Source organism: Sturnus vulgaris, chromosome 1 (assembly GCF_052056855.1).
Source record: "Sturnus vulgaris isolate bStuVul1 chromosome 1, bStuVul1.hap1, whole genome shotgun sequence".
NCBI lineage: Eukaryota > Metazoa > Chordata > Aves > Passeriformes > Sturnidae > Sturnus > Sturnus vulgaris.
The window spans coordinates 7,640,274-7,667,592 of NC_142243.1; the positions used below are offsets into that span (position 1 = coordinate 7,640,274).

The 27,319-nt window shown below is 40.0% G+C and overlaps 1 protein-coding gene across 3 annotated transcripts in view; it reads right to left on the reverse strand.

Moving 5' to 3' along the window:
- Positions 1 to 9,984: 9,984 nt before the first annotated feature.
- Positions 9,985 to 27,319, reverse strand: part of PAXIP1 (PAX interacting protein 1) — a 40,146-nt gene continuing 22,811 nt past the window's right edge. For 2 of the 3 annotated variants that reach the window (XM_088158900.1, XM_088158895.1), the window contains exons 7-21: positions 24,311 to 25,031; positions 23,457 to 23,551; positions 22,401 to 22,496; positions 21,947 to 22,084; positions 20,494 to 20,615; positions 19,006 to 19,190; positions 18,852 to 18,895; positions 17,751 to 17,818; positions 17,255 to 17,357; positions 14,958 to 15,126; positions 13,300 to 13,400; positions 12,032 to 12,166; positions 11,873 to 11,948; positions 11,254 to 11,318; positions 9,985 to 10,768 (exon numbers count right to left, since the gene is read on the reverse strand). In XM_088158900.1, the coding sequence (XP_088015026.1) occupies positions 10,757 to 10,768; positions 11,254 to 11,318; positions 11,873 to 11,948; positions 12,032 to 12,166; positions 13,300 to 13,400; positions 14,958 to 15,126; positions 17,255 to 17,357; positions 17,751 to 17,818; positions 18,852 to 18,895; positions 19,006 to 19,190; positions 20,494 to 20,615; positions 21,947 to 22,084; positions 22,401 to 22,496; positions 23,457 to 23,551; positions 24,311 to 25,031 (2,130 nt within the window). In that variant the 3' untranslated portion in view covers positions 9,985 to 10,756. The remainder of the gene's footprint in view (positions 10,769 to 11,253; positions 11,319 to 11,872; positions 11,949 to 12,031; positions 12,167 to 13,299; positions 13,401 to 14,957; positions 15,127 to 17,254; positions 17,358 to 17,750; positions 17,819 to 18,851; positions 18,896 to 19,005; positions 19,191 to 20,493; positions 20,616 to 21,946; positions 22,085 to 22,400; positions 22,497 to 23,456; positions 23,552 to 24,310; positions 25,032 to 27,319) is intronic. The other variant, XM_088158905.1, reaches the window with a different exon arrangement.

The following is a 27,319-nucleotide window of genomic DNA, read 5'->3' on the forward strand; positions in this document are numbered from 1 at the left end:
AAAGGTGACAGCAACATCCAGGATGTTCTTTACCTTTTGCTTTCAGCACACACAGAAGCAGAACTGCCTGAGCTCCACTCTGGGTTATTACAGCAACACAGCCAGTGCAATCCCACCCCAGCAGCACTGCTCCAGCCCCTTTGCCATGATTTTTGTGGTTGATTTATGAGTGAGGGAGAAGGAGCTGCCAAGAGCAGCCATCAAGTTGCCATCTTTATTCCACTTTCATGTCTATAGTTACTGTTTTCATACCAATGTGGGTACTGAGGGGCCAGGCTGACCAGCCTAGTGTGAAGGCTCCCCACACCAGACACATTATCTCATATTATCTTTTCTCCTCACCTTTAAAACTGCTCTGATCGATTAGGCTCCAAAAGCACAGATATCTGCCAGGTAGGTGCTGGTACCTAAGAGGGAGCCTTGGCTGGATGGAGGTTGAGGCAAGGTGATCTCTGGAGTCATTCTTAAGGGAAATAAACAGCAAAAAAGGGGTGGGGGTGGCTGAGCTGTACTCCAGGTGTGCAGCCACAGCCCAGCCTGGGCAGTGTCTCATGGTGTGACAGGCTGCAAAAGGTCAACAAACAAAAAAGGGTCAGCACCAGGGCACAGGCAGGTGGGAGCAGGGATTCATCCCTTGGACTATCTGAAGGTAGGAATTGGGCCTAAGAAAAGTGTTCTGGTAAACAGGAATAACTTTCTGTGCTATGCTGACACCACATCTACTCCAACTTTCAGCTCGTTCCACTTCTAATAACACTAAACCAGGGGTAAATGTGTGCAAGTGGCTTTCACAAAATGCCACCTAGAATATTAAGATCAGAGCTGTAAAATGTGAGCATCTGTCCCTACTTTTATCCTGAAGTTCCTCCAGGGCAAGGGGAATCCCACAGATCCATGAGAGGATGCTCAGCTCCCACACCTCTGGTGGGAGCACATGGCCTTCCTGGCTCCATCTCCTCCTCTAACAAAGGGACTATAATCAATGGTATTGGAAAAGGGAAGTCAAATGAAGGCAGTCCATATTAATGTGCTGCTTATTAAATGGAGAGGAAAGACTTTTCACAGCCACCTACGCAGATGCACACATCCGCAATTATCTTTATAAATTCTAAATCAAAGCAAATTAGCAGCCTGGCGCCGAGAAATAAACATGATTTGATTAGGTATTCCATACCCAGGGCACAACAGGATTTTATTTTTTTAATAAGTACTCAGTTTCCATCATGACCCTGCGTTCTGTGTGTTATAAAGAGCTCAGTGCCCTGTGTGACAGCTCAATACACAGGGGCAGTTTTCAAAGCTCTCCTTTTGCCCTGGAACACTGAGTAGATCACAAGAGCTGGCAGCTCTGCAGCTCACTGTGCTTTGGGTGGCACTGCCTCTGTCAGCTCCTGGAGTCACCAAGGGCAAGGTCCTGCTCCTGAGCCAGGGAAACCCCCAGAACCAATACAGAACCAATGAAGGGACTGAGAGCAGCTCTGCCAAGAAGGACCTGGGCACAAGGGGGGGATGAAAAATTGGACATGGCAATGTGCACTGGCAGCCCAGAAAGTCAACACATCCTGGGCTACACCACAAGCAGTGTGGCCAGCACGCTGAGGGAGGGGATTCTCCCTCTCTGCTCTGTCCTTGTAAGATCCCATCTGCAGTGCTGCATCCAGCTCTGGGGCTCCCAGCACAAGACCTGGACCTGTTGGGGCTCTCCTACCCATCCTTGGGAATGCTCAAGATCAGGTTGGATGCAGTTTGGAGCAACCTGGTCCCTTCCAACTCAAACCATTCTATGACTCACAAAATGCTTAGTTCTCCATTCCTTATATGAAAACATGTTTCTATACCTGTGGCTGATGAGAAAAGCTTGAAAGTACAATTAAAGCTTATGCCCTCCAAAATTAGATGGCAAAAAATACATTTTAAATGTCCTAAATCTCAAATCATGCTGGACCCCAAGCTCTCTGGGGTGGCAATGGCAAGTGCTGATGCTCACATTACTCAAGTGATACACGTAATTTCAGAAGTCTTTGCGCAGACAACCCCTCCTCTGTGATGCTGCCAGATCAGCAGAGAGGACAAAGGGTCCAGAAGAACTTTGCTGTGATTTTCTCCATCACTAAGGTCTTGGCTTTGTGCTCAAAAGCTGTATAATTGGTGAAATCAAACATGAGAGACAAGGATGTCTATTTGGGAGACTCAGCACACAAATGTCTCAACAGTAAAATATGCAACATTAGATAAATGCTTAATGATCATCAGTATTAAATAATGTATTCTTACAGGAGGGATATCGTGTCAAGAAAACATCACACACCTAAAGCTGTTGTGATGGTGGATATTTAAACAGTAAATCTGCTACAAACCTGTCTGTAAAGGACTTGCTTCTCACCAGCTTTCAAATCACACCAAAAATAATGCAGGAGGTGAACAGCAAGAACACAAGGTTCTGCCAGGCTGCAGAGCCCAGGAAAATCAACAAACCAAACAAACCAGCAATAGCAGACTCATTACAGCCATGCCAGAGCAATTCCATGACACAATCCAGTCCCTCCAAGCACTTTTTTTCCATGAGGTCCTAAAGAAAAACCCTCTTGTGCTCAGTGCTGCCTTTAACAGTGTTTGGTCACACTTGTGCATGAGGAGCACCAAGCCAAATACGATGAGCACAGCTGGGAGGAAAGGTGGGGTGTAGACAACAGATGTGCTGCAATTCCCACCCTCATTCCAGAAGGTCCTTGCCCTTGCCAGGACCACAAAGCACAAATTATCCTGTTTTCCCTGTTAGGAGCCACAGGAGCCTGAGACTGCAGCCCATTTTGCTGAGAAAGCAGCACTCTGATGTGCCTGTGACATGTACTTGGTGACACTTTCTTGCCTCTGCTTATTGTCGCCTGTTTGTAAAAGGGTCCATCAGTGCCTATTTGTGCAGGAGGAGCTGCAAGGAATTATTATGATGGAAATCTCTGCCAAATGTGTGTTGACTGGTGCTTTTCAGACCCCAGGAATGTGTTTGGAAAAGGAGCAGGTGGCAAACACTCAGTCACGACTTGCAGAACAGCAGCAGGCCACACGGATAAGGTTGTATTTCCTTCTTCCTTTCTTCAATATTTCTTTCTATGCAGACACAATAACTGGCACTGTCACACAGATTCTCTGTCACATTAAAGAAGTTGCGTGTCCTGTGCATTTTAGAGACAAAAGTGGGGTAGATGTTGTTAAGTCACTAGGATGAGTTTTCATCCTTGCTGAAACCAGGACTCACTGCAAACTGGCAGAGCACGACATTTCAAGAGATGTCAGTAATGAAACCAGAGGTCTGGCTCTGCACTTGCAGCCACAAAACACACATTTTGGAAGAAAATTGCCATGATGGGTAAAAATTAATTGAGACTAGTGAGTGTAGTCAAAGCAGGAGACTGGGAGCAGGTGGCTGTGTCTCTGCCTGGGTTGCTTGTTTTCAGCCTGTGTCTGATGCTTTAAGGGTGGGTGTAAATTTGGTGATAATACAAGAGGTCAGTACAGCTACTCCCATGCTTTATGTTTAACATGTGTTTTCATTCCCCAGGGAAAATCCATTACCTGGACTTTCTTCACTGGATTCAGCAGCTAAAGGGCAGAAACCAGAGACAGCAACTCAGTCTTTGCTGATGTGTTAAATTCTCACCATAGGGCACAAAGGCATGTTATTATTTTCCTAAAAATCCAGGGAGCCGTACTCACCACAGCAAAGCAAACCAGACTTTCTGCAGGAAAAAAAAGTAAAGTGGCACTGGCTGCAACAGCTCCTTCAACCTCCTTTGTCATTTCCAAATTTGAAAAGCAGAGAAGCCCAGGAATCATGTTTTTTCCACTATGAAATATAACCCAATGCCAGCTGGTGTTTGGTACAGTCCTTTCTCAAAGGAGAAGAAATTAATTTAAATTTTTATAGGTAAAAAAAGAGCAGTTTCTGCCCTTATATTTCCCGTGCTGAGCTTAAAAAATTTACGGGATGGTGCTATCAAACCTGTAATTTTCCTGACAGTCCTTTGAAGGACATACTTCTCCTTCCACTTCTGTCCTTCTTTTTTCTTATTCCTTAGAGGATGCTTAGGACAGAAACTTCACCTGTGTGCAGTAAGGGCTCCATGGCTGCGTGCAGCTTGTTTGTGTGATGAATTCTGGAGGTCTGTGAAACTGAAGGTTAAACAATTAATAACAGATCAGCCAAACAAAGGACTGAACCACCCTGAAGTGCTGCATGATGTGCTCGTGTTGTTAAGAGGTGCTACGAGGAGGAGGAGGTAAGTTAGCACTTATGCCTAGTGTGGTGTTTGAGGAAAAGATAAACTCCAAAGGCTTCTCTCATTTGTTCAGAGTTTGGATAAACTGCATGACTTAATGTTTCAGCACTTACTGCTGCAAAACTGGAAATGAGAATTCCCATTTCAGTTTCCCCACACTGAGAATGTTTGATTATAGTGGTTTTGCTTCTGCTTCGTTTTCTCAATTAGTTTCATATCAGTTACTTTATTATTTGATACTTTAATAATTCAGTTTTGCCTTCCTAGTCAAAAAGCCCCGAACTAGTTTCATTAAAACTGAGTTTCTTGCAACATACTTCAATTTAAATGGAATAATTTACTAATTTGTCATGTCCCAGAGGCTCCTATTCTTACAAAATTACACACACACCCCGTTTTTTGGGCAGAGTACATTTTCTTTCATTGTCCAGAGGCACTAACATGAAGTTTCCACTCTTGCTTGCTATTACCCCTGCATCTTTCAAAGCAAGACCACGCTCGCATGGGATGCTCAGCTCCCATCGCATCTCCTGCCTTCCCTTGCCCTTGCCATTGAGTTCAGCATTTCATTTAGCTCTTATAACTTTCCTGGTTTTGAGAAAGCCCCTGTGTCTCACATCAGTGTGAGAACGGGGTTTAAAATGGCTCTGTAAATAGTTCATCATTCAAAACGATCTGCAGAGAGAGGCACAGCAGCTCCAGCCCCCGGGCTGGGTTTGTTCTCTCGCTGAATTGCTGAGGAGTGACTGATGCTCCCAGGGCTTCGCACAGCCCCCAGCTCGCCCTGTGCTGAGAGGGATGATGGCACTTAATCAGATGATGTCACCAGATAAAATAGACGAGTTTCCAATCACAAAACCTTTCCTCCAGGTAAACACGTTACTCAGAGCTTGGCCACTTTGATCAACTCTTCTAGGAATATATTCACTCTCCTTGTAAAGCATTTTACAAACATTCTTCTACCAAGATGAAGAGAGATACTTCTTTAATAACTGTTCTTTATTATATTGTCTGTTCCGTGGAAGTAGAAATGCAATTCACAACACAAAACTTCTTGTGATGGTAAGGGAGGAAATGAAGCTGTATTGGTCACTGTGGATCAAGAGGAAAAGGCTTTACAAAACCAGCACGTTGAGATATTAATTGCAAAGAAAGTCTGGAGAATCTGTTCGTGAGCAAACTGCTCACACTCACTCCAGAGTCCTGCTGTGACCCCATGTTCACGTGAGGAATAGCCAAGTTGAAAAGTACAGGTGGAAATGAGAGCTGCTGCTCATGCTGCAGACAGCAGCCTGGAGGGGTTAGACTGTTCAGAGAGCAAGGACACAAAATATATTGCTTTTAATGCCCCAAGTAGCACTTTTAATATGCTGGATAGCTTTTACACTGTGCCGGGTGCTGTGTCAGAAATATGGTGGCACTGGGGAGGCCAAGTAAAGGAGTCTAGAGCCCAGCAGCAGCTAGAGAATCTGGGAAGTTAAATTCATGGCTACTGCAGCCTTCTCTAGGCAAAGAGGGAAAAGGAGCAAGGGGCAAAAGCAGTGTGAAATGTGAGAGAAGGAAGCACGGACTGACCCACACACTCACTTTATGAGAAGCAAGGTGCTGGTTTTGGCAGGCAGGTGGGAGTCTCACTCTGTCCAGGTAGAGTTGCATGGGTTTGTTGTGTTTGAAACATTGCTGGAGAGGTGACTTGAATATTCCTGGGATCACAGCTCCTCTGAACTCTCCCCTTAGGTGGTGTGAGCTGTAACTGTTCAGCCCCTCAGCTAAAGGACGCTGGAAGAAAGATGTGCCTGTGTTTTGATCCCTCCCTTTTTCTTCCAGGGCATTTCAGTCACATCTGCAGAGTGTCTCCACAAACATGCACCTGTCTGCAGGGTCTGTGTGGCTACAGCAACATCCAGGTTTGAACGCTGGTGAGTCACCACGGAAGGCTCTGGATGCCCTTTCCCAGGTGAGCAGCAGAACGTCACCGCAGGCAGAATGAAGCTGGTTTATGTCACATCTGTCACAGCCTTGCAGCTCCCAGCCCAGACAGAGCTCGGTAACTTTTTAACCCCTCCTGACTCATCTGCAATTCAGATTTCTCCAGGCTGGCCTGGTGGCTCATCTGCCTCTCTCCACGCTGGGCTGGAAGCCACAATTGTCACGTGAAAATTTCACTCTTCTCTCCCTTTCTCCTTTGAAAATATTCCATTGCTTTAACAGAACACAGAAAATTCTGAGCTGCTTTGAAGTACATTTTTTTTTTCAGAGGGCTCCTCTAGGGAAGGCTGACTGACTTTGCCTGCTCTTATCACTGAGCTCCTCTTCCTTCCCTCTGCTCCAGCCTGGCCTCTGGAAGGCTGGTGGGCTCCATTCTTTTGGGCCCCAGGGGTTAATCCAGCCTTCACAAATACAGTTCCTTTTTATTTTTTTTTTCTGACAAAGACATTTCTCTATCTTCTCTTGTAAAGTCAGGAAGCGACTGTATAACATAGTTATTGTCAATAAAGAGCTGTGAGTTTATCAAGTTTAAGTATCAAATACCAAAAGCCATGAAAATGGTGAGGATGTCTATTTAGTTATTAAGATGTTTGCAGTGTCTGTAAGAGAAAATTCTTGTCACCAGGAAGGGCTACGTAATTGCCCACAACACTCCAAGTTAATGGAATTAAGTGATGATCTGTCTTATAAAGACACAAAAAGCAGGGAGGGAAAATTCTGTTCCATCTCTTTGATAGAGCTGCCTCATTTAAAAGTCCTTTGGTTGACATACTAATAAAATTTGGCCTCTTGAGCTTAAAATACTCTTTTTCTTTCTGGTGTAGCTTGCTACAAGGACAAACCCATTCAAAGCTGTGTCTGATCTGGAGTGCTCCCTGTTACTGATGCTTCCTCCGTGGCAGACCCAGCCTGGTCTCTTTCTGACAAAACACTGCTCAAGGATCAGAAAAATTAACCCTCTTGGTGAAGGTGGGAGTATTTTCCCAAGCATCTCTCAGTCTTCACACTTGTCTGCATACATACTATGCAGGTTAAAATTCCCTCTGAGGAGCTCATCTCCTGAGGGCTCAGTCCTCCAGGGAAAGCTGCTCTATCCCACTGTTGAAGAAACTTCTCAACCATGCCTGTCCCTTGGGAGGAGCCTCTGGTACTTCAGGAAAAGAACGTAAGGAGCCAGACTCTGCTGGGGGTGAGTGGGGATGAAATGAGCATCACCAGCTACTTGTGGAACAATAGATTTTCTGACTAAATACAAAGATTATTTATTTATTTATTTTCTCGAGGGTAGCAAAATGTAGAAAAAAAAATGTGGCACCTCCATCCTTTGAGATACTGAGCACTTAACCTTCAGAGGTCTTCCAGATGTATTTCTGGAAATCTGTTCCACAATTCTGCTTGATGACCCACAGCAAAGAAAGCTGCATAGTAGCAGGTGGAGACCACGTGTGCTTGACTTCCAATACATCCCTAACGGAATGCTTTTGCTATTAGACATATTCTATTTTTACCTTTAAATAATTACTTTATCAGAATAGGTTTTTTTACAAAACACAAGTTTTGTACCTGGCATTATGGACATTTTGCAACAATATGAAAAAGTACTTTTTTTTCTCCCTGATACAGAGCACAGGATCAAATAGACACTTAAGTATTACAACCCTCTTCTAAGGCAAAAGCATGCTCGTAACAGCAACGCTGTACCAGAATACTCCATCAAACCCCTTCTCTATCACTAATCACACACACAGTAACATCTGTGCAAGCCAGTTGGCTCTGGACAGCTCCTGTGGCTCTTGAAAGACTATTTCTTGGCAGGTTGTGTTTTTCACTCTAATTGAAAGGTTAATCAAATCAGTCATACTTGTATGTTGGTTAAATAAACACACTGTCTTCACTGATGATGAAACAGATGCATTATCACTCATGTTTCCCATGGGGTTCATTTGTTCCATGATCACATTTGGTTTTCTTCAAGCTTCTCTATGCAGTATCTGACAGCATTTTGGATATTTTTGTAAGGAAGTTTACCTTACAGATCCTACTGCATTCACATGTCTTAACTCCTAGCAGTTTTTGGCAAAGGTAAAGGTATCATTGTAAAAAATGTGGAGGAAGCCAATCCTACAAAAGGCTCAGAACTCGTTGTGAGCATAAATGCATTATGGAGTGGAGCAGTCTATGCTGCTGAGGGTGAAACTGCCAACACACCCAAACCTGTTTTCCCTCTGCCTCTCCCATCTTGCACCAGGCTGTTGTAGGTCTCGAGCTTCTAGGACCCTGTGGGGCAATGCCACGTACCTCGAGTCTGATTTTGTGCACAAATGAGCTGACTCCTGACACGTGTGTCTCTCTGAAAGCAGCATTTACACTTGGTAGGACAACACATTGTTGGGAAGGCAAGCAGAAGACTTGCTGAATGCACAACAGGTACAAAGTATGCATGCAAGTTAAGTTCTGTGTACCACAAAACTGCCAAGCATTCAAAAGCTGCAACAGCCGATAATTGTTTTAAAGGAAAAGGCACTCAAAACCTTCCTGCCACTTAGTAATGGGTACAATGAAGAAAATCTCAAGCCATACAAAGATTAACACAGGTTTAGATCATTTCAGTATTACATTCTTAGGAGGGAAAATATTTATTTCTCCAGTAAAAAACAGTATTCATGCAATGTATTACAACGTTTTTTAGGGTGGGATTAACTTCAGTAATTTTCTGTGTTCTGAAAGATTTAGATTAACTAAACGACTTTGTTGTTGAACTGTTGAGAGATGTGTCTCTGCAGGGCTCTTGAAGTCAGGTTTCAGAGATGTTCTCTCCCTCCACTGACAGACCAGATTTGCAAGGTCCATGTTTGAATAATTTAAGTAATTTGTACCACAACTCATCAACCAACAACTCCCACTGCAGTATCCTCTTCCTTTTTTACTATTTTTAAAAGTTAAAATCATATCATCAATTTCCAACCTTAAGTCTCCACATTACAGACTTTTCCTTCATCTGTCTCACAATGAAAAGCTGCACCTCAATGAGCTGAACACCACACTAAGAGTAAACACAGAACCCTGACATAAATAAATGGCATTTGTGAAAAAGTGCAATTTCCTCCCATCCTTACCACATCTTTTTAACCTTTCATTCACTTAAAACCCTCGTGACCCAAGTGCAACATTCTCCTTTATCCCACTTGTGCCACCTTACCAAAAGGCACGCTGGTAGAAATTTTACCATTCCTGTGCTCCTCAGGTAGCCCCCTATTGCTCCCAAAAGAAAAGCCAAGCACAGCAGCAGGTCAGGACATGGATACAGCTGAGGAACCAGAGCCAGCAATAAAAGGCAACAGGCACACAGTGACCTCTGTGGGACCTCACTCATCTCGACATTTACTACCACTGTGTTCTTACAGCAGCAATTTGTCATTCACTTAAGCACTTTGCTCAACTGAGGTATTGGGAGAAAGGCAAAGAATCAGTAAATCCAAGCACCAGCTGGATTTACACTTTAAGCCACAGCAGAAGAGAGACTTGAAATCAGCAATTTCCCTGCTGGGGGAGTGCAGATACTCCCTTGTCTGTACAGCATCAGAGCTGAACTGTCTTGCTGATCAGAAAGAAATGCCTTTTAGAATCACTTTTTAATCTACTGGAATCTAAACTGATAAAATGCTCTAATTAGATTATTAGAACTGTGTGTGTTTTAGGAAATACAACTGAATATAGATTCAGGAGACTTTTTTTAATATTTATTTAGTAAAACTCACTATACAAACAAAAAGTTATCACAACAGTGGAATATGCAGGGTTGTAGTTTCTGCTTCAAGCTGCTTCTCTGCTTCAGTAAAAACACATATATACATTTACAACGATTTCCCTTTAAAGCACTGGGATTCATATATTAAAACATACCTGGTAAAATAAGCTTAAAATAATTTCACATTGCTTGGAAAAAGATTTGAGTAATTTACTCTTACCAGAGTGCCATTGTTGCACAGTATTCAAAAAAATGAACGACCACTAAAATATAGAGTAAAACATTTAAAAGTACATTTATTTCAAATATGGGCAAAGTATCAATATAAAAGAAAATAGAGTATAAGAAATAAAAATAAAGTACAAAACATTTTCATCTTCAACATCCATAATTTAATAGATAGCAAGCCCTTTTATTTTTACATCCAAATTACACTTTTGGCTGAAGTACCATAATTTATTTTAAAATGCTTAAAAATGGGCTCAACATGATACCTAAAGTGGGCTCTTTTAAAATGGTAGTATAATACAAAACATAGTAAATTATGTTTCAGCATAATAAAATCACACATCCTAAAAAAGATGCAGTTTATTTTTGCTTTCCTGCTTTAAACTGCTCATCATCCCTAGGAAAACAGCTGGAAAACAGCATCCACAGGAACTTCTAGTTGCTTTGTACAATGGCTGAACAGCTAGATATAATGCTCCAGGGATCCTGGAGCAGTAAGGCATTTTACTATGCATCAAGTAAATTTATATGTAAGCTTGTTAAGAAAGAACAACTGTAAGAAATGACAGCAAAATACAAGTTCTATAAAAATCATAAAGACACAGAGGCCTTACTGGTCCCCCCACTGCATTTATCAAACAGGGTCTATAATCCTCAGTAAAAAGCTGTTTTCCTCATCTGAAAGTAACCTGTGCCAAATATTTCCCTTAGTGGCAAGTTCCTTTCCCATTGCCTAATATTCTATTATTTACTAATCTATTCTACTATTTACTAATATTTACTAGTCCTTTGTGACCACCCTGCCTTCTTCCTCTCTTGAAGTATTTCCCATCAAAAAATAATTCCATTTTGAATTTAAGCTACCTTCTTCAGGGTTAAACCACCCTCCTACCAAGTAAACATTACATACCCTTACATACCCTAAAAAATTACAATTATTTAGTTCCCAATTAAGAAAAACTTTTAGTAAATCATACTCCCCTGAGCAGCAGAACATCTTTACACAAAAGGATATGATTCATAATCCAGTGTTTGAGTAAGTACTCCAGTCAGGACAAACTCAGCATTGTGGACATCTGGAAATACCAAAATTCATACAGTTCACACCCTACAGTACACAGAGATTCTGCCTCATGCTGCAGGTTGTTCTGGACCTTTGTGGCCACCACTACCAGAGCCCTACCATCAGCCCTCACACCTGACACTGTTATTAAATTCAGCACTTCTTCGGGCTCTACATTAAAATATAAATAACTAAAGTGAAACCCCTAACTCACTTGATGAGTACTGAGATGGTGCCCTGGTTCCAGTTAATTTTCTTCTTAGGAGCTGGTACAGAGTTGTGTTTCAGTTTAGGATGAGAATAATGTTGGTAACACACTTATGTTTCAATTGTTGCTAAATTCAAAAATTCATGGTGATCTGCCTATAGAATAACTGTTAGACATATCCAATAAACAGCTGGATTCGATTTCTCCACGGTTTGCAGGACAGTCCATGTACTACTCTATTAGTATCTGAACTCTTCAAAAGATCTATTTGCATAATAATAATAATAATAATTGGAAAATAGAAAAAAAAATCAAAGTAACAGTTATACTGTTAAATCACAACAAAAGCTTATACATACCTATGCCTCGTGCGAAATACTCTCGACATAAATGCAGGTCATTTTCACAGGAAATCAAGATTATCTCTGGCAAACTCTAAAGGAAAGAACATAATGGTAAGCTCAGAAGAACATGGTAAGGCATTATAAATAGATTTTAGAAAGCAACACTCAACACACTTTATTCTGCTTATGCTCCATGAGTTTTCGAAAAGAAGGTTGTTTAGATAATACTTTTCCTCCTGCACACTCCACAATTGCTTTCATGGTGGAAAGACTGGGACAAATTCCAGGTGTAATGTAAAAATATTTTCCCTAAAAAGAGAAAAAGAAGAACAAGAAAAAGCATTATTATGTTAACTGATTTCTCCAACACATGAAGTTTTAATGTCATGTGACACTTCTTTTATACAACAGGGCAGAGATTCATCAGCTGATGAGCTGTCCTTAATTACTGCTGATGTTTCCCATAGAGGGGCAAATGTACAATTCTGATACATTTGAACAGTTCAGGTGTGCCAATTTCCACACCTCTGAAGTAACAACTGCAGCCTGGTAAGACACATAAGAACAATGCTCCTGACTTCTTTGAGCACAGGGACATCTCAAGTGTTACAAAAGAACTTTTACACTGTAATTAACAGCCAATTTATTATTCTGACAAAAATTATTCTACTACTTAACTCAGATAGGTGATCAGATCAGAAAGCAGATTATCTGTTTATCAGCTAGGAATAAAAACCAGAAAATACCTTGCTATTTAATCTGTAAAACTGAGAACAAAATGTAGCATTTAGAAATAATAGAACACACACATGCTTATTCATTACAGGTCAAAGAACCACCTGTTTTAGGTGGTTTACCTCCATAAACAGTCTGTAATCTAGTTAGGCTGAAGAATCTTTAGTAAGATCAGATCTCCAGATACCTCTCAGGACTGTAATGTCATTTTAACCAGAGGCATGAAAACATCTTGCACCCTCCTAGCAAACAGCCTGGTGAAAAGTGCAGTCTCCAAGGAAATTTGCACTACAACTCCCCCAGGCTGAAGGGCAAACTCACTCTCAGACTCCCATTTTGATGGGCAAGTGCTCTGACTATGAGGCTAGTGTAAAAAAAAGAGAAAAATAAAATGAAGTCTTTTCCATAAGTCCCTTCCGTTTTACAAGTTACAGAGCAATGTTCTAAATTTTGGAAGGAACAAATATCCTGAGACTGTTCGGTTAACATCTACAGGATCCAGTCATTCAGAGGGTTTATATCCACCCCAATGATGCTGAGGCAGAAAATGGGCATAAAGTCAAAACAAAAATTTATAACAAATGTTTCATGTTATTTGCTAGCCTGCTCTACTGCTTAAAAAAATGCTATAAAATCTGTGGTCCCAATGCTGAAAAAAATAGGTTGAGAACCTCCCAAGTATTGAAATGCTGTGGTAAACTGCATACCTTGAACAGTGGAGCTACTTGTGCTCTCTTTAGAGACTCCTCTAAACTAAAGCAGAAAAGCACCTCAGCTTCAGCATCTCTGAGCACAAAGTTCTGCTCATCTGAAAAAGAAAGACTGATGATGTGGCACACAAAACACAAACATCTCCATGGCTCAGCATGGAAGCTGAGCAGAACATCTTGGTGGCAGAGTGGCTCTGAAAGGCAGACACCTATTAGAATTAAAATTAATAAAATACCCTCTTCATTAGGCTTCTTACAAAGATGACTACCAAATCCTTGGAGAATTAAACTATGTTTCACACTTGCATACCTAACAACAATCACTGCCCTATCATGTCCCTTTTTCTAAGTTATTGGAGGTACTTGCAAACTTTTATTTTTTTTTATTCTCTGCAAAGGAGAATGATCAAGCAGAAGGATTAAGTTTAAATTCAAATTACTGTGACCACCTATGGGAGCCCAGAAACTGTCTTCAAGTCCTCACACAGTCTTAACAGAAAGAACTGTTTTGTTTGTCCTTCTATTCACCCAATTTTTCATTTTTTATGAGGGATGGAATTTCAGTCTTTATCTTTCCACAAAAGCTCTGTCAAACGCATTTCTAAATCAAATTTAATCTAAAACCTCTAAGTCTAAAAACCAAAAGCAAAAAATTAGACAGAGAACAAATGGGTCATTCCAAGGACAATTCTGACAACTTGCAAGAGACAGTGTTAATACTCTTCCAAAAGATAAAATAAACAATTCAGACAATTTTTGTAAACAATTGCCATATTTTCCATCATTATAGCAGGTACAAAACTGGAACCAGCCCATTAGCTACAAATCAACCTAATTTCAGTAAACAAGTAAAGTACTTCAAGTACTAGATCACAAGAGCCATCCTAAATCCCCCGACTTTCTTCATCTTCTAAGAGTTTTCAAATTAATCAGTTTCTCAGTTCACTGAGGCTGAAGTAAGCAAATTGCCTCCTTGAGATTTATAAAAATATTTCCTGGTTTATTAGTTAATTATCCATAGATTCAAGTCCTTATGGTGGTTAGCCATTGGTGTTATACATTGTCTCCTTACAAACCACTTATAAAAAAAGCACAAAACAATCATAAACTAAATAATCACCTTTTCAGAAAGGATGAATTAAAAAATAATGCAGCCACAGGTAAAAATCTACAAAATGGCTACACAAGAAAGAAATACAATATTTAACAATATCCAATCATTTAATCATCCTAAAGCAAACGTTGTAAGTGGGTTTTTCTTTCATTTAAGGGGAAGAAATTGTATTAGAACAAATGAAAACTAAATGAAGCAAAATGTTCTGCTGAAAGACAACTTGATTATTAAAAAAAATAAAAAAAACCGTAATTCTTGTGACAGCTCAGCTTAACCATACTAACATAACCTTCTAACTCAAGTGGAATATAAACTAGCTGCTAATATCATTATTTTAAAACTTTGCAAATTATTCTTCAAGAGGTGTGAATAATGACAATCAGACTTGCTGCAGAATTAAAATTTCTGCTTTCAAAAGCTGAACACTTTAGAAAACCGGTAAGAAACACTGAAGTCAAAAGACAAATCAACAAAGTGTATTTAAATATGCTTGTCAATGAAGCTTCATTTTCCTATAGGAATTGATATTAATTTAACTTACCAACAAATTTCTGGCATTTGAAACACTCTTCTAACCACTCTGGAGTTACTATGTGCTTGACTACAGAAATCGCTGTCAGGAACTTGACAGTTCGGGTCACTTTACTGGCAATTAAATGGGTACATTTCTGGGCAGAGTCTGCTACTTCACCTCCAAGGATATACAGTTTCTGAAAGTTGTACAAAACACAAATCAGAATGGAATAAAAAACGGAGGAAAAAAAGAAACTAAATATTGTATCATCACATCAAATAAAACTAAGCTCCTAATGAAACAGTAAATATAGATTTCTGTGTTACAGTGATTCCTTTACTCAAGCTGACTAATTTTGACAGATTTTACAGCCACTGAAAATCTAGATATTTCCAGACCCAATATCACCTGGCAAGATTGGAAACTATTTCTTGCTTCTGCAGTTTTTTTGATTTTGGGTTGTGCTTTTTTTAAACAAGGAACTAACTGTAAGATACAAATTAAAATATTTTTCAGTGAAACAGGATATTAAATTTTAAGTAAGGAATAATAATATATAAATAATTTTGTTCTTTTCTAGTGAAGGTGCAGTACACACTTTGGCTACAGCAAACTTAATTTTGCTAGGCTTTTCTTTAAAGAGAAAAGCACCTCATGAAAAACACATATTCCACATGCATTTTTGATGATACTGAGCAACTATTCCTTTTTCCTTGGTTTAAGCCACCAAACTCAAACTAGCTCCTCACAGTTGCTATTTTATCAATTAAGCCACTCATTATCTGAAGGAATGAGTAACGCAGTGAATGAGCTGGTGAGGCACATCAGATTACCACAGGTGTTAAGGAGTGCTCCCCTCATAAAAATTTCAAGGATGAAAAAGTATTTGGACATCTTTAGCAACTATGCACCCTGGATTTCTGATTAAGACAAACATTTTGCACACATAAATAAAACACACACCAATATCTATAAGCATAAATATTTAACAGACTAGGGTTTTTTATTGCATGAATGCTTGGGAGTCCCAAAGCAAGAAGGCCTGAGGGTGTTAGAAGGCCTAGGAGGTCTCTGGCAGCCCTGTGCACTCTACTGCTCTGATAATGATGAGCACATGGCATAGACAGGGACAGCTCTTTTAGCTCTTCTTTACCACACTCTGATGGTTTGCATAAAGATGACTCACAAAAGTATTATTCAATGACACTGAACCTCTCCACTCTTTACTTCCTGGTAATAAACACCCTGTGAACAGTACATTGTACCCCTCTGAAAGGCAAAGGCTGCTTTTCCATGTTCACCTCAAGCACTTCTACCTGTGAGTGCAGATCTTACAAGATTTCCACTCTGATGGAAGGGACCCTTTGGCCATACAGGTACAAAGATTATCCCTCCATCTCAAGAAGATGAGGAGTATCCAGCCCCAGTTAGCTTTCCAAACTCTGCAGTTTTGAGAGCATCAGTGCTGCCAGGTTTACATTCAACTTCACAAGCTTTGAGCCTGAAGTTGATTTTTGACATTTGTGAGCCATAGCTGTTAACAAAACAGATTCTCTATATAATTAACCTGGTATCAACATGACAGAAAATGAGAAGTTCATATTGGAACTTTATAGGATACCCTGAAAAACATTCTATGTCCCAAAATATTTAATATCAAGCTTCAAATGCATACATTCCAAAGGAAAAAAAAAATCTCCGAAGCTGAACCACTTTAAAAGCAAATATAGGTTTAATAAAGAAAATACTTTATATTTTTGAGGACACCAAAGTGCATATTTCTAAAAAAAGCAGACTCAAACTAGGCCTCATTTACTTCTCATTATCTGAACGTTATAAATTATTTACAGTTAAGTTTTAGTACAGCTTTATTAGGGAACAGAACAAAACCTCTATAGGAACTTATCTCACACCTGTCATAAGCTTTGTCATCAGCTGTCTTTGAAGCATTTGGCACTACAGACAGCAACCCTACTAGAAGAATCTTGGGTCTTATCCAGTACAACCATCACTATTTTTCTCACCTAAATTTGGTCATGAAATTTGCTGATCTAAAAAAAAAAATGTGGAAAGGGCTTTCTTGATTTTTAAAGCAGTCCTACAGAAAGAAAAACCAAGTAGCACAGTAGTGCAAAGTAGTCCACTAAAGGAGAAACTTACCAAATAAAACTCATTTCATATAAACCCACTCCAACCTCAGGGCAAGTAAGTACTGGTTTTATCCACTAGATATATGCTAATCAAGTCTTAGCAAAAATTCAACACCCATAAAAAAGTTGTCAGATGTTTCAATGTAGTTCACAAGAGAAAAGCCTGAAAGTCACCTTAATATACTGTTGCACTTGCATAGGTTCAAATCCTGTGAAGAGCACCATGGGTGTCAGCTCAGGGGTGAGTTTTTTAGTAGGTGGCGGCAGGTCTTCAATCCTACAAGAATATGGGAAATACAGCAGATTGTGACTTTGGGGCCAAGGCTGTAGAACTGCAATTTTGAAATTAGACATGCACATTTCTGCAAGTTTCACCGATGGAATGACCCAGATAAATGAGAATTAGGCACAACATTTTCTGAAGAAAAAAATCACCACGCAGAGAACACGACATACTCGACTCTCTCTGCATTCTCCCAACTCTCTTACTATTTCCTTCTCTCTGTTATTGTTTTATTCCTGCCAACTGGGTAACTGGCAACATCCAAAAGCCACTGACAGTTATCTCACTGAGCAGGGCACAGGATGGTGCAGGCTGATGGGCAGCTGGCACATCTGAGGAACAGAAGTCAATTAAGGACCACAGGCATTGACTGCTCGCTGTTCTTACCTTGCTCTTTTGGAAGACGGCTGAAGACTGGATTCATTTTGCTTTGGTTTCAAAGGCAACCTCACACCCTGAAATCAGACCAGTTACATGTTTAGGTCTGAACTAAGCAAGGAAACCAACTTCTATCCTGAATTAATCACAAATGAAAATTACATTCTGCTGAATACATGGGGCACCTACTACTTACATAATGAACTCAAGAGCAAAGCTGAGCATCAGCCAAAGTTTCTCCACAAACTTATGTAACCCAGAAAGTACACACCAAATAAAATAATGTGGGACTTTTTTCCTTTAAATAACAGTGCTTATTATCAATGGAAAAGCCAATTAATTAAATGAGAAAGAGACTGAAAAGCCTGTCCATTTGTTAAGTACAAAAAGACCACAATATTCTTTCTGGTGCTAAATTTCATGGAATGGTAACATCCCAGAAAATACCATTTTAAACTCAAGTTCCCTAACTACATAAGAAGAAGCTGGATAGAAAATGCCACCTCCCCACCACCAGATCAGCCTCTGGAGCATGTGCCCAGAGGTGATTAAATGTAGCTTTTAGGCTCTCCTTGGTCTGAGTAACTTGAAACCAGAACTCTCAATTTCAGGAAGTGTGTGACATTTCTTTCTTTTCAACCTTCAAATCGATACCAGAAATTTAACGAAGAATGCTAAAAGGCATATGACCAGAACGATAGGCAGCATTGTCCCAGCCTTGCTGTGAGACTGCTCCTTTGGGAGGAACAAGCCACAGGGCTTTGTTCCCTGCTCCCAGACCAGGAATTTTTATGCTAGATAGCCCATAGTATGAGCAGCTGGAAAGAAAAGTGCACACATTCCCATTTTGATAGACATTTCAACTACAACAATGAAAGCCCTTTCTAAAGGTCTGATGTAGAAATTCAAGAGTGACACATCTAGCTCAAGGTGTGTCAACAGCAACATCATTCTGTATATCCCACTAAAATTCCTTAATTCTGCAAAGGATTATTTCTCAGATTCCTCAAAATAAAACACAACATTAGCAAAATGTACAACCAGGAGCTCCAGCACAGGCAAGGAGCGGTCCTATCAAAACAGCTGTATATATACAATAATTCAACATACCATTAGAAGTTCTGGTGACACCTTTAATGGGATTCTCCAAGCATCTAGGGAACGGAGAACAGAACAAAAATGACACCATTGCCAAAGTTACTTATACCAGAAGAAATACGCTCCTACTGACGAAACAGGCACATGAAAGGTCTGTGACTCTTACCCAGCAGGTTGAGCACGAGGTGCTGGCTGGGAGAGAGCGGGTCCTGCAGGTTGAACACGGTGTAGCGGCTGTGCTGGATCTGCCGCAGCGCCTCGAAGTTGCCCAGCAGGATGTCACAGAGCCACTGCGCGTTCACGCACGGGATCCGCCACTCCTTGGCCTTCTCGTACTTCAACCCACTGGCCCTGGGGGGCACAGAAGAAAAAAATAATTTGTATTGGAAAGAAATTGGGAAAAATAGCAATTTCTAATAATAAGCCTATATCCTGGGTTGCAATACAGGACGTGATCAAAAGTATGTATTCTATCACTATCTGTTAACACCAGGGGGGGCAGTGATCCTTATGTCTGTGGGAGATATTCTCTGCTAATGGACCATCTGTTAAAACCAAGCAGGGCAGTGTTCTTTATCTTTTCTACAACCCATCCTTCCTCCAGGAAGATATCTTCTGTTAATGAGCCACCGGGTCCCACTGCACGACTGATAAAATCACATCAATCCCACTGGGTCCCACTGCACGACTGATAAAATTACATCATCCCATTGGGAGATGCTCCAGCCAGGGGGAGGAGCCAAGCCTTTCCCACCTAGAAAATCTGCGATTTGGAACATCAAGACAGCCTTTTTCTACTCCATTCCAGAGCAAAACTGGACCTTTGCACATCATCACTGGACCTTTGGAGGAAAATTGCACGCTTCTACAGGAGCACTGCTTCAACTGATCCACATCTGTCACTGCAGGAGGATGCAGCCACCATTTAATGGGACTGCTACCAACACCCTGACTGACTGACAGGATGCCAGGTTGTATTCTGACTCTGTCAGTGTTTTGGGTTTGTTCTTTGTAATACTGTATTTCGATTTTAATTTTTCCTAGTAAAGAACTCTTACTCCTATTCCCCTATCTTTGCCTGAGAGCCCCTTAATTTCAAAATTGTAGTAATTTGGAAGAAGGGGGTTTACATTTTCCATTTCTTACCAGACATGTCTTTCAAACCAAGACAACCTAAAATACCAGTATTTCTTCATTGGTCTACTTTTTAACTGTGACAGAGGAGATACTCCCAAAAATGCTTTTGTTCGACATGTCAGAACAAGCCAGTCAAGGGAGAGTTTCTGCTGTAAATGGCTTGGAATCTTTAGATCTGGATTTAAATTTTCCCTCCTCCAACATTTTAGAACAGCTATTAAAAAAAGGTATTTTATTTATGGGTGATCTAAGAGTCAGCATCACTTAAGAATATTATAAAATAGGAAAGTTAGAAGTTATTTTTGTTTTGCCTGTGTTCAGAAGGCCAAATTTATCACTTAATATGTGCCGTAATTTAGTTCAAGAAACAACATCACTACGTTTATTGTTATCAAACCACAGAACTGCTTACAATTAACACTCTCATAATGAGCCATACATAGCACCTCACTAACAGAGAGGCACTCCCTGGCAGGAGGCTGCTGAGAAAGCAGGGACTGTGGAGTGCAGGACTTACTCTTTACAGATGAGAACTGTATTGCTGCGACACAGGTAGCCCGTGTATTTGGCACCTGCTAGGTAGGCCATGAGCTTGAGGTCATCTCTGTCACTATCAACAAATCCTGTCACAGAGATTATCTGCAGATAGAAAGACACAGTTGTAAATAACTGAACAATGATGGCACTTACAAAACACTTCCATGAAAAGTATTTTTCCACGACTAACTTTTTACATTACAATGAAATGTACACCATGGTGTATAAGCATTTAATTAACATGTAGCTTGTAGGATACAAACAGTACAATTTAAAAGTGATTTGTTCATACATAAAAATTTCAGGTTTCTAGCAGTAGCTCTGACTTGTGAAGAACAATTTTCATTCTTCTGGTCAGCTTTTTTTTTATTTACAGAGACCACAGCGTAATTATGAAAGAGCTCAGAGCTAATTTGCTTCTCACAGGTCTGTCATCTTCCTTCTGCTGCTATTTACATAAAGGCACACACAAAAAAAATGCTTACACTTACTTGCTATACTCTAAAAATCTGAAAACTGTGCTGTACTCTGTCATGAAGCAAAAAAACTGTGCCAGCTGATCATAAGTGCTGAACTGTAATTCCACATCTTCTATTATCATCTATTAATCATCTTTAATCCTGTCAGGTTTTAGTTTTTGCCATTCTCATATTTTCTTTAGAGAAAGTCAACAGTACTTTTGTTTAAAACTGTGTTTATTACACTGTATATTACATTTACTACTAACCACTGAGTATGCATGCATGCTGTTATACTCTGATTTTTCCAAATCTGTATTTCTTTTTATGTTGGTCAGGACAGGCTATTAGCAAGGCTATCATCCCATATGTCTGCATCCAGCACAAAGAAACCCAGTGCCAAGACATACTTTGGCATCTTAGTTTATACAGCACAGTACATCCTAAGATGCCTCTGAATTAACTGAAGTTTTTCAATTTCACAAAATTCCACTTTCACAGCTCCTCATTGCACAGGCAATGGAACGGTGCTCTCCTACCCTCTGATTAGCAGCACAGGCTTCCTTTTTAGGTATTTGCTAAGCACTGACTAAGAAAAACCCTCAAAAATCCTCTCCAAAATCCTGAGCTGTGGTAAGGAAGCACACGCTGTTAATGTGCTGCTCTGCTGCTGTGCAGCCGGGATTGCTGCTACCTTGCTGTGTTTAAGTCAGGCAATCCTTGCCTCTCAGTGTCTGAGACAGTAACTCACAAAGGCAGGTGTTACTCCTCACCACTCTGAACTCAGGAAGAAACACCCAGCAGCAGCACTACATCAGCACAGCACCTTAAGATTAACAAAAGCTTTTCTTCCTAGGCAAAAGAAATGTGTATTTTCCTCTGAGTAGGCACTTTCCAGCTCTGTTTTAATACTGCTCATGGAATGAAGTAAGCAATGAAGCAAGCATTCTTTCAAAGTAAGCTTTTCCTTCTTACATGTTGAGAGCATGGCTTCCCTCCTGGTGGAAATGCCACTGGAAAATGAAGGGCTCGATGAGGTGGGACCATCTTCTTCTTCTTCAAGATTGCATTCAGCCAGTGTGCTGTAATACATCTCTTCCTTTCTCTTAAAGCCTAGGAAATACAGGCACAAACAGCTTTTAAAACCCAAAATACACATTTATTTTATTTTACACTTTTTCTACAAATCAAACCTTCGATTTTAATTGGTTTTCTCTACTTTTTAGACTCCTTTCTCACAGCATCTTCCCTAATGCTCTCTGGAACAAATCTACTACACGCACTATGTACCCCAAAAAAACACAAATAAAAAAACAAGTAATGAGAAACTTTTTATTTGCTATCTAAGCATGAAGCACACAGTGCAAAGGCCTGCCTTTCCAGTGATAAAATGAAAGCATGCACCAGTGCAGGCTCCCAGCTGGCTTACCTGAGCATACATGTTACTGACTTGGCTTTCACAGAGAAGGTGAGTACATCTGCTCGTGAGGGTAGGGTCCACTGTCCCACCATGTGCTTGAATGATCTGGTAAGAGAGCAAACCCAGAACTTCTAGGATATAACAATTTTTACATCACATGAAGAAAAAGAAAGTCTGAAATGAAAGTCCACCCTTTAGGACACTGCCACCATTAGCACCACTTCACTGAAGAGTTACCCCCCAAAATCAGGTTTGTTATCTAGCTTTAGAACAACTTTGAAAACAAAAAACAAAATTAAATATGCAGCTTTCCACTGAACAAAAAGTCTATCTTTTAGAAGAAATGTAAAAAAAAAAAACCAAAATAAAATAAAGATATATAAACAAAAATAACCCTTCACATGTTTTTTATTTTTCGCAGTATAACTATTAAACAATTTTTCATGAACTATTCAATTCTATCTCAGCAATAAACACAAGTGCTGTTAAAAATGTCAACAGCTTACTTGATTATGCAAAATTGTAGGGAAAATTCAACTATAAAATCCATCAGAAGTTTCTGAAGAACATCAAAGTCCTCTTATTTAGGAAAGGATACAGATTTTTCTGAAAAATAGAAGTTGGCAAAAAAATAGAAACACTCTATTCTTCCATCTTATTCACTCAGGTGGATACCTCACAGGCTACTAAATGCCAAAATTATATGCAAAAAAGAATGTTTTTATACAATCAAGTTAAAGATAGACAGCGATGCTATATTACATTTGCTGTACTACAGCTGCCTGATTAAAAGCACAAATAACTGGGAAACAGTTAAGGCTGCAACTTATTTAGCTCATGTTCTGACTGAAGATTTAATTCAACCAGGCTGCACACCTAAAGTATTTCTATTACTTTTTCTGGTCAGCAGCAGTTGAATAATTTTTTTAGGTTGTAACAGAAGAATTACACAAAAGGATGCCTAAAGAAAAGTGAACAGTGCTGAAGTAGTTCCAATGTTTTCTTTTTGAATTTAGGGACTATGACATTATGTTACAGTTTTTTAGAAATACTGCAGAATCTTACCCGTTTCCAGGTTGCTAACAGCTGCTTGTCAGACATCTGCTCTGGGTAATCAGCAATTGCAAAGACACAGCCCAGTAGGAAATACTCTTCTGGAACTGAAATAGTTTGGCACATAAAGAACAAACAATTAAATACTTTAAAGCCTGAAGAGTTCATTTCAGAACATATTTGCTACGCTGATCTCTTCCTATTACCAGGTTATAAACTTCCTAAGTGTACTTCCTTTGAAAAAGTAGGATCCAAAATTTCAAAGCTGAAAGCCTTTAAGGCACAGCTCAGCCCAGAGTCTGATTTTGTAAAGACTGTCTTTTTTTCCTGGATGAAGAGGGGCTAAAGGGGCAAAATAAAGGAAAATGTAAGAAAACTTCTACTTTTACAAAGATCAGCTTTGAACAGCCAAAACAATCAAAAAGCTTTCAGTTCTACTAGAATTCAAAGCAAGGTGTGACAACTTTCCAACACTGAATCTTCAATAATTTGCTGGTGTTTCCAAAATTGTAGCTGTCCTTCCAGATCTTACACTGTTTGAAAGCTTTCCCCTACCCCTCTTCCAAAGGAAAAACATAATTTAAAACAATTGTGCTATGCATTTACTAACACTGTTCTGAAACTATCAGTTGTGTGCTAGTGGTATCAAGTGTATATTTGAAAAGAGAACGTTCTCAGCACTCTCATGCTTTTCAGATTGCTGGATCATCATTAACTATTATTTAAGAATTTGCCTAAAAATCAGTAAAACCAGTTCTGTGGCATGAGTAGCGTTTCTTACAATCCCATCCTGAAAACACAGCATTCTACCCCACTTCATGTCATTAGCTACTTTTTTTCAGGATCAGAAGGCAATAATTACTAACTCTCCACTGCTGGATCGTGCCCAAAGAGTGGCTGCTGCTGCAGTTGCTGCTGTTGCTGCTGGTGGTGTTGTGGCTGCTGGGCTGCAACTGGAAGCTGTAGTGCTTGAGGTGTCTGAGTTATGTGCTGTGCTGCCTGATTCTGCATTTGCTGTTGCTGATGCTGCTGGTGCAGTCGCTGTAAGTGCTGCTGCTGCAGTTGTTGCTGCTGATGTTGCAGCTGTTGCTGTTGCAGCTGTTGCTGTTGCAGGTTCTGCTGCTGCAGCTGTTGCAGTTGTTGCTGTTGCTGCTGCAGCTGTTGCAGCTGCTGTTGCAGCACATGCTGCTGCTGGAACTGGAGCGGCTGCGGAGGGCGGTGCAGCTGCTGCTGCGCGTGGAGCGGCTGCTGCGGGAACTGGAGCTGCTGCTGGGAGAACTGGTGCTGCTGATGGACTTGCTGCTGCTGCTGCTGGGGAAACTGGTGAGGCTGCTGCTGTTGGAAAGACTGCTGGGAGATCTGGGGTTGCTGCTGCTGCTGCTGCTGCTGGAGCTGCATAAGTTGCTGAGGTTGAAGGTGTAAAAGAGGATGGTGCTGTTGCTGCTGTGCTTGATGTGACTGCTGCAATAAATGTGTCTCTGGTGTTAGTTTCACTTGACTAAACAGCACCACATTTGGATGTCCCTGTTGGCTATGATTTACTTGCTGTTCTAAACTTTTTGTAGGTGCTGAAAGTGATTGTAATATCTAGAAAACAAAGATTATTTTTGTGACCTTTTGGTTGTCATTTGGTTTTTAAAATATTTAAAGAACTACTGGGAAAATACAATTCCTAAAGGAAAAGAACCCTACACCTAAATACCTTATGAGCTAAACAAAAATCTTTAACTGCCTAATAGCAAAATTAAAAGACAGAACTAACACAAAGAGAAGTGTGGAGCTGCATGTGACTCCTAATAAACAGCAATGCACATTTTAGTTAAATTTATGATTAAAGCCCATAATATTAGTAATTTCTCCAACAGCATTATAACTATTAACACTATATTAATAATTACATTGATCAACTGCAATATTAATTTTAAAATCCCATTGGCCCATTAATTCAGAGCTTTGTTCCATAGTCCTATTTTCACTTAAAATTGCTAATGATAATTAATTAGTGCTGTTTGAAACATGGGAATCTTGTTCTCTTTTGAACCAATTCAGTAATATATAGCCTGTTTTTTAATCTCAATACCAAAAAACAAAGAAAAACATTGATCTGCTGAGCAGTAAGGGTTTCTTGGGGAAAAAACCCAAAACAACCTAACCTCTCTACCTAAGAATATTAGAGTTTTGGTTTATAGAGAGTGCTGAAATAATCTGGATTTTAATTTTATTTTTAGATGTATAACTCATTCTTAAGAGAAAAATCATTTCACAATAAGAAGACACAAGTTAGGAAGCAAATTTTTATGCATCAGAAAAGGGAAAATTAGGCAAAGTTCTTATAGATTAGGATGAGTTCTACATATTTATTAAAATATTTTAATATAAACTACCTATTGGAAATGAAGAGCAATAGGATATTCTAGACTTGCCATTCATAAAGTATTTAAACATGAAATCAGCTTTGATGAATCCTGTAAAGCTTGTTTCCTTCACCCTCACTACTTCAACACACAGTGTCACCTTCAGCAACGTGCGTGTGCGAGAGAGGAATCAAAGCCCATCACTAGAGCACAAAGCCAATTACTGTATCCTCTCAACCACACATCCATCAACTCTCCATCAGAGGTGGCTCAAGTGTTTTCACAATGCACATCAAAACATCTCAGGTGTCATCTAAGTAATTCTGATGTGGTTGCTATCACACACATGTGCAGCCATGATTATCAATGCATCACCCATCACTCATGTCTCGGCAGCATCACAGTAGAAACATTCAATAACGAAAAATAACACACACAAAAAATGTCTCCGTGGCTCGGTGTGAGCAGCTACTCTCCACAAGTACCAAAAGCCAAAATTACAAAAGCTTCAAGACATGTATTTCAAAATAAAGGGATAAAACTTTCAAAAGTATTCCAGGGCTATATTCAGAAAGTATGTATCTGCAAACACCTGATGATAACAGATCTTGTTACTTGGCAGAAATCTGAGGTTCAAACTAAACACTAACTTTCTAAGAATGTTCACTAAGACTTGCACTCATCATTCAGGGTCAAAGTAAAAAGAGAAGCTACAGGGGGAAAAGGTAGAACTAGTATTCCTCCCTCTAAGGAAGCAGATTCACAATTCTAAGATGCAAAGCCTTTCTGCACATGCTGGAGCTGGCCCAGCAGCCTGAGAGGTTACTTGGTAGAGCCCCTGCACACCATAACACAGCCCCTGCTCCAGCAGACTTTGGGTGAACAGAGACAAGCCAAAGCACACAACCACCAGTGCCTGTAGCTCTGCAAATATTGGTGACAGAGAAATACTTCCACAGGGACACCACTCGTGTATTTGACAGCACAGTGACTGGGCTGGAGAGAATGTGGTGGCCAACTTACCCATGCTGGCCAACTGAGCAAATGGTTGGCAGTTCTGCTTGGGCTTTGCCCAGAAGTCTCAGCCCTTTAACAATTCAAGGCACTGAGAAGAGGAATCTAAGACTCAGATTTAAAACAAAGCCTGCATTTCTATTTTGTATTCAGATGTAATATAAACAGCACAGGATCAACATTTCTGAGTGACTCCACATTCTGTGTTTAAGTATGTGGAAGCCTCTATACTACTCAGGCACCTTTCGAATTTTAACCATAAGATGAACATCTGAAGAAAGGCAGCAATGCAGTTATTAAAGTAAAATATTTGTCTAACCTTTATCAGCATCTACTTTACTCATGTTCCCTTCCCACAAACATCTAAGAATTTCAATGCTGCAGTGCAGCATGCTCACTTGCTTTTTATTTTCTTGTAGAAACACATTCAACACAAGAGCTGCAATTATTTCAACTACACAAGTGGCATAAGAAAGTGTCAAGTTAGGACTTCTCCATCATAATATG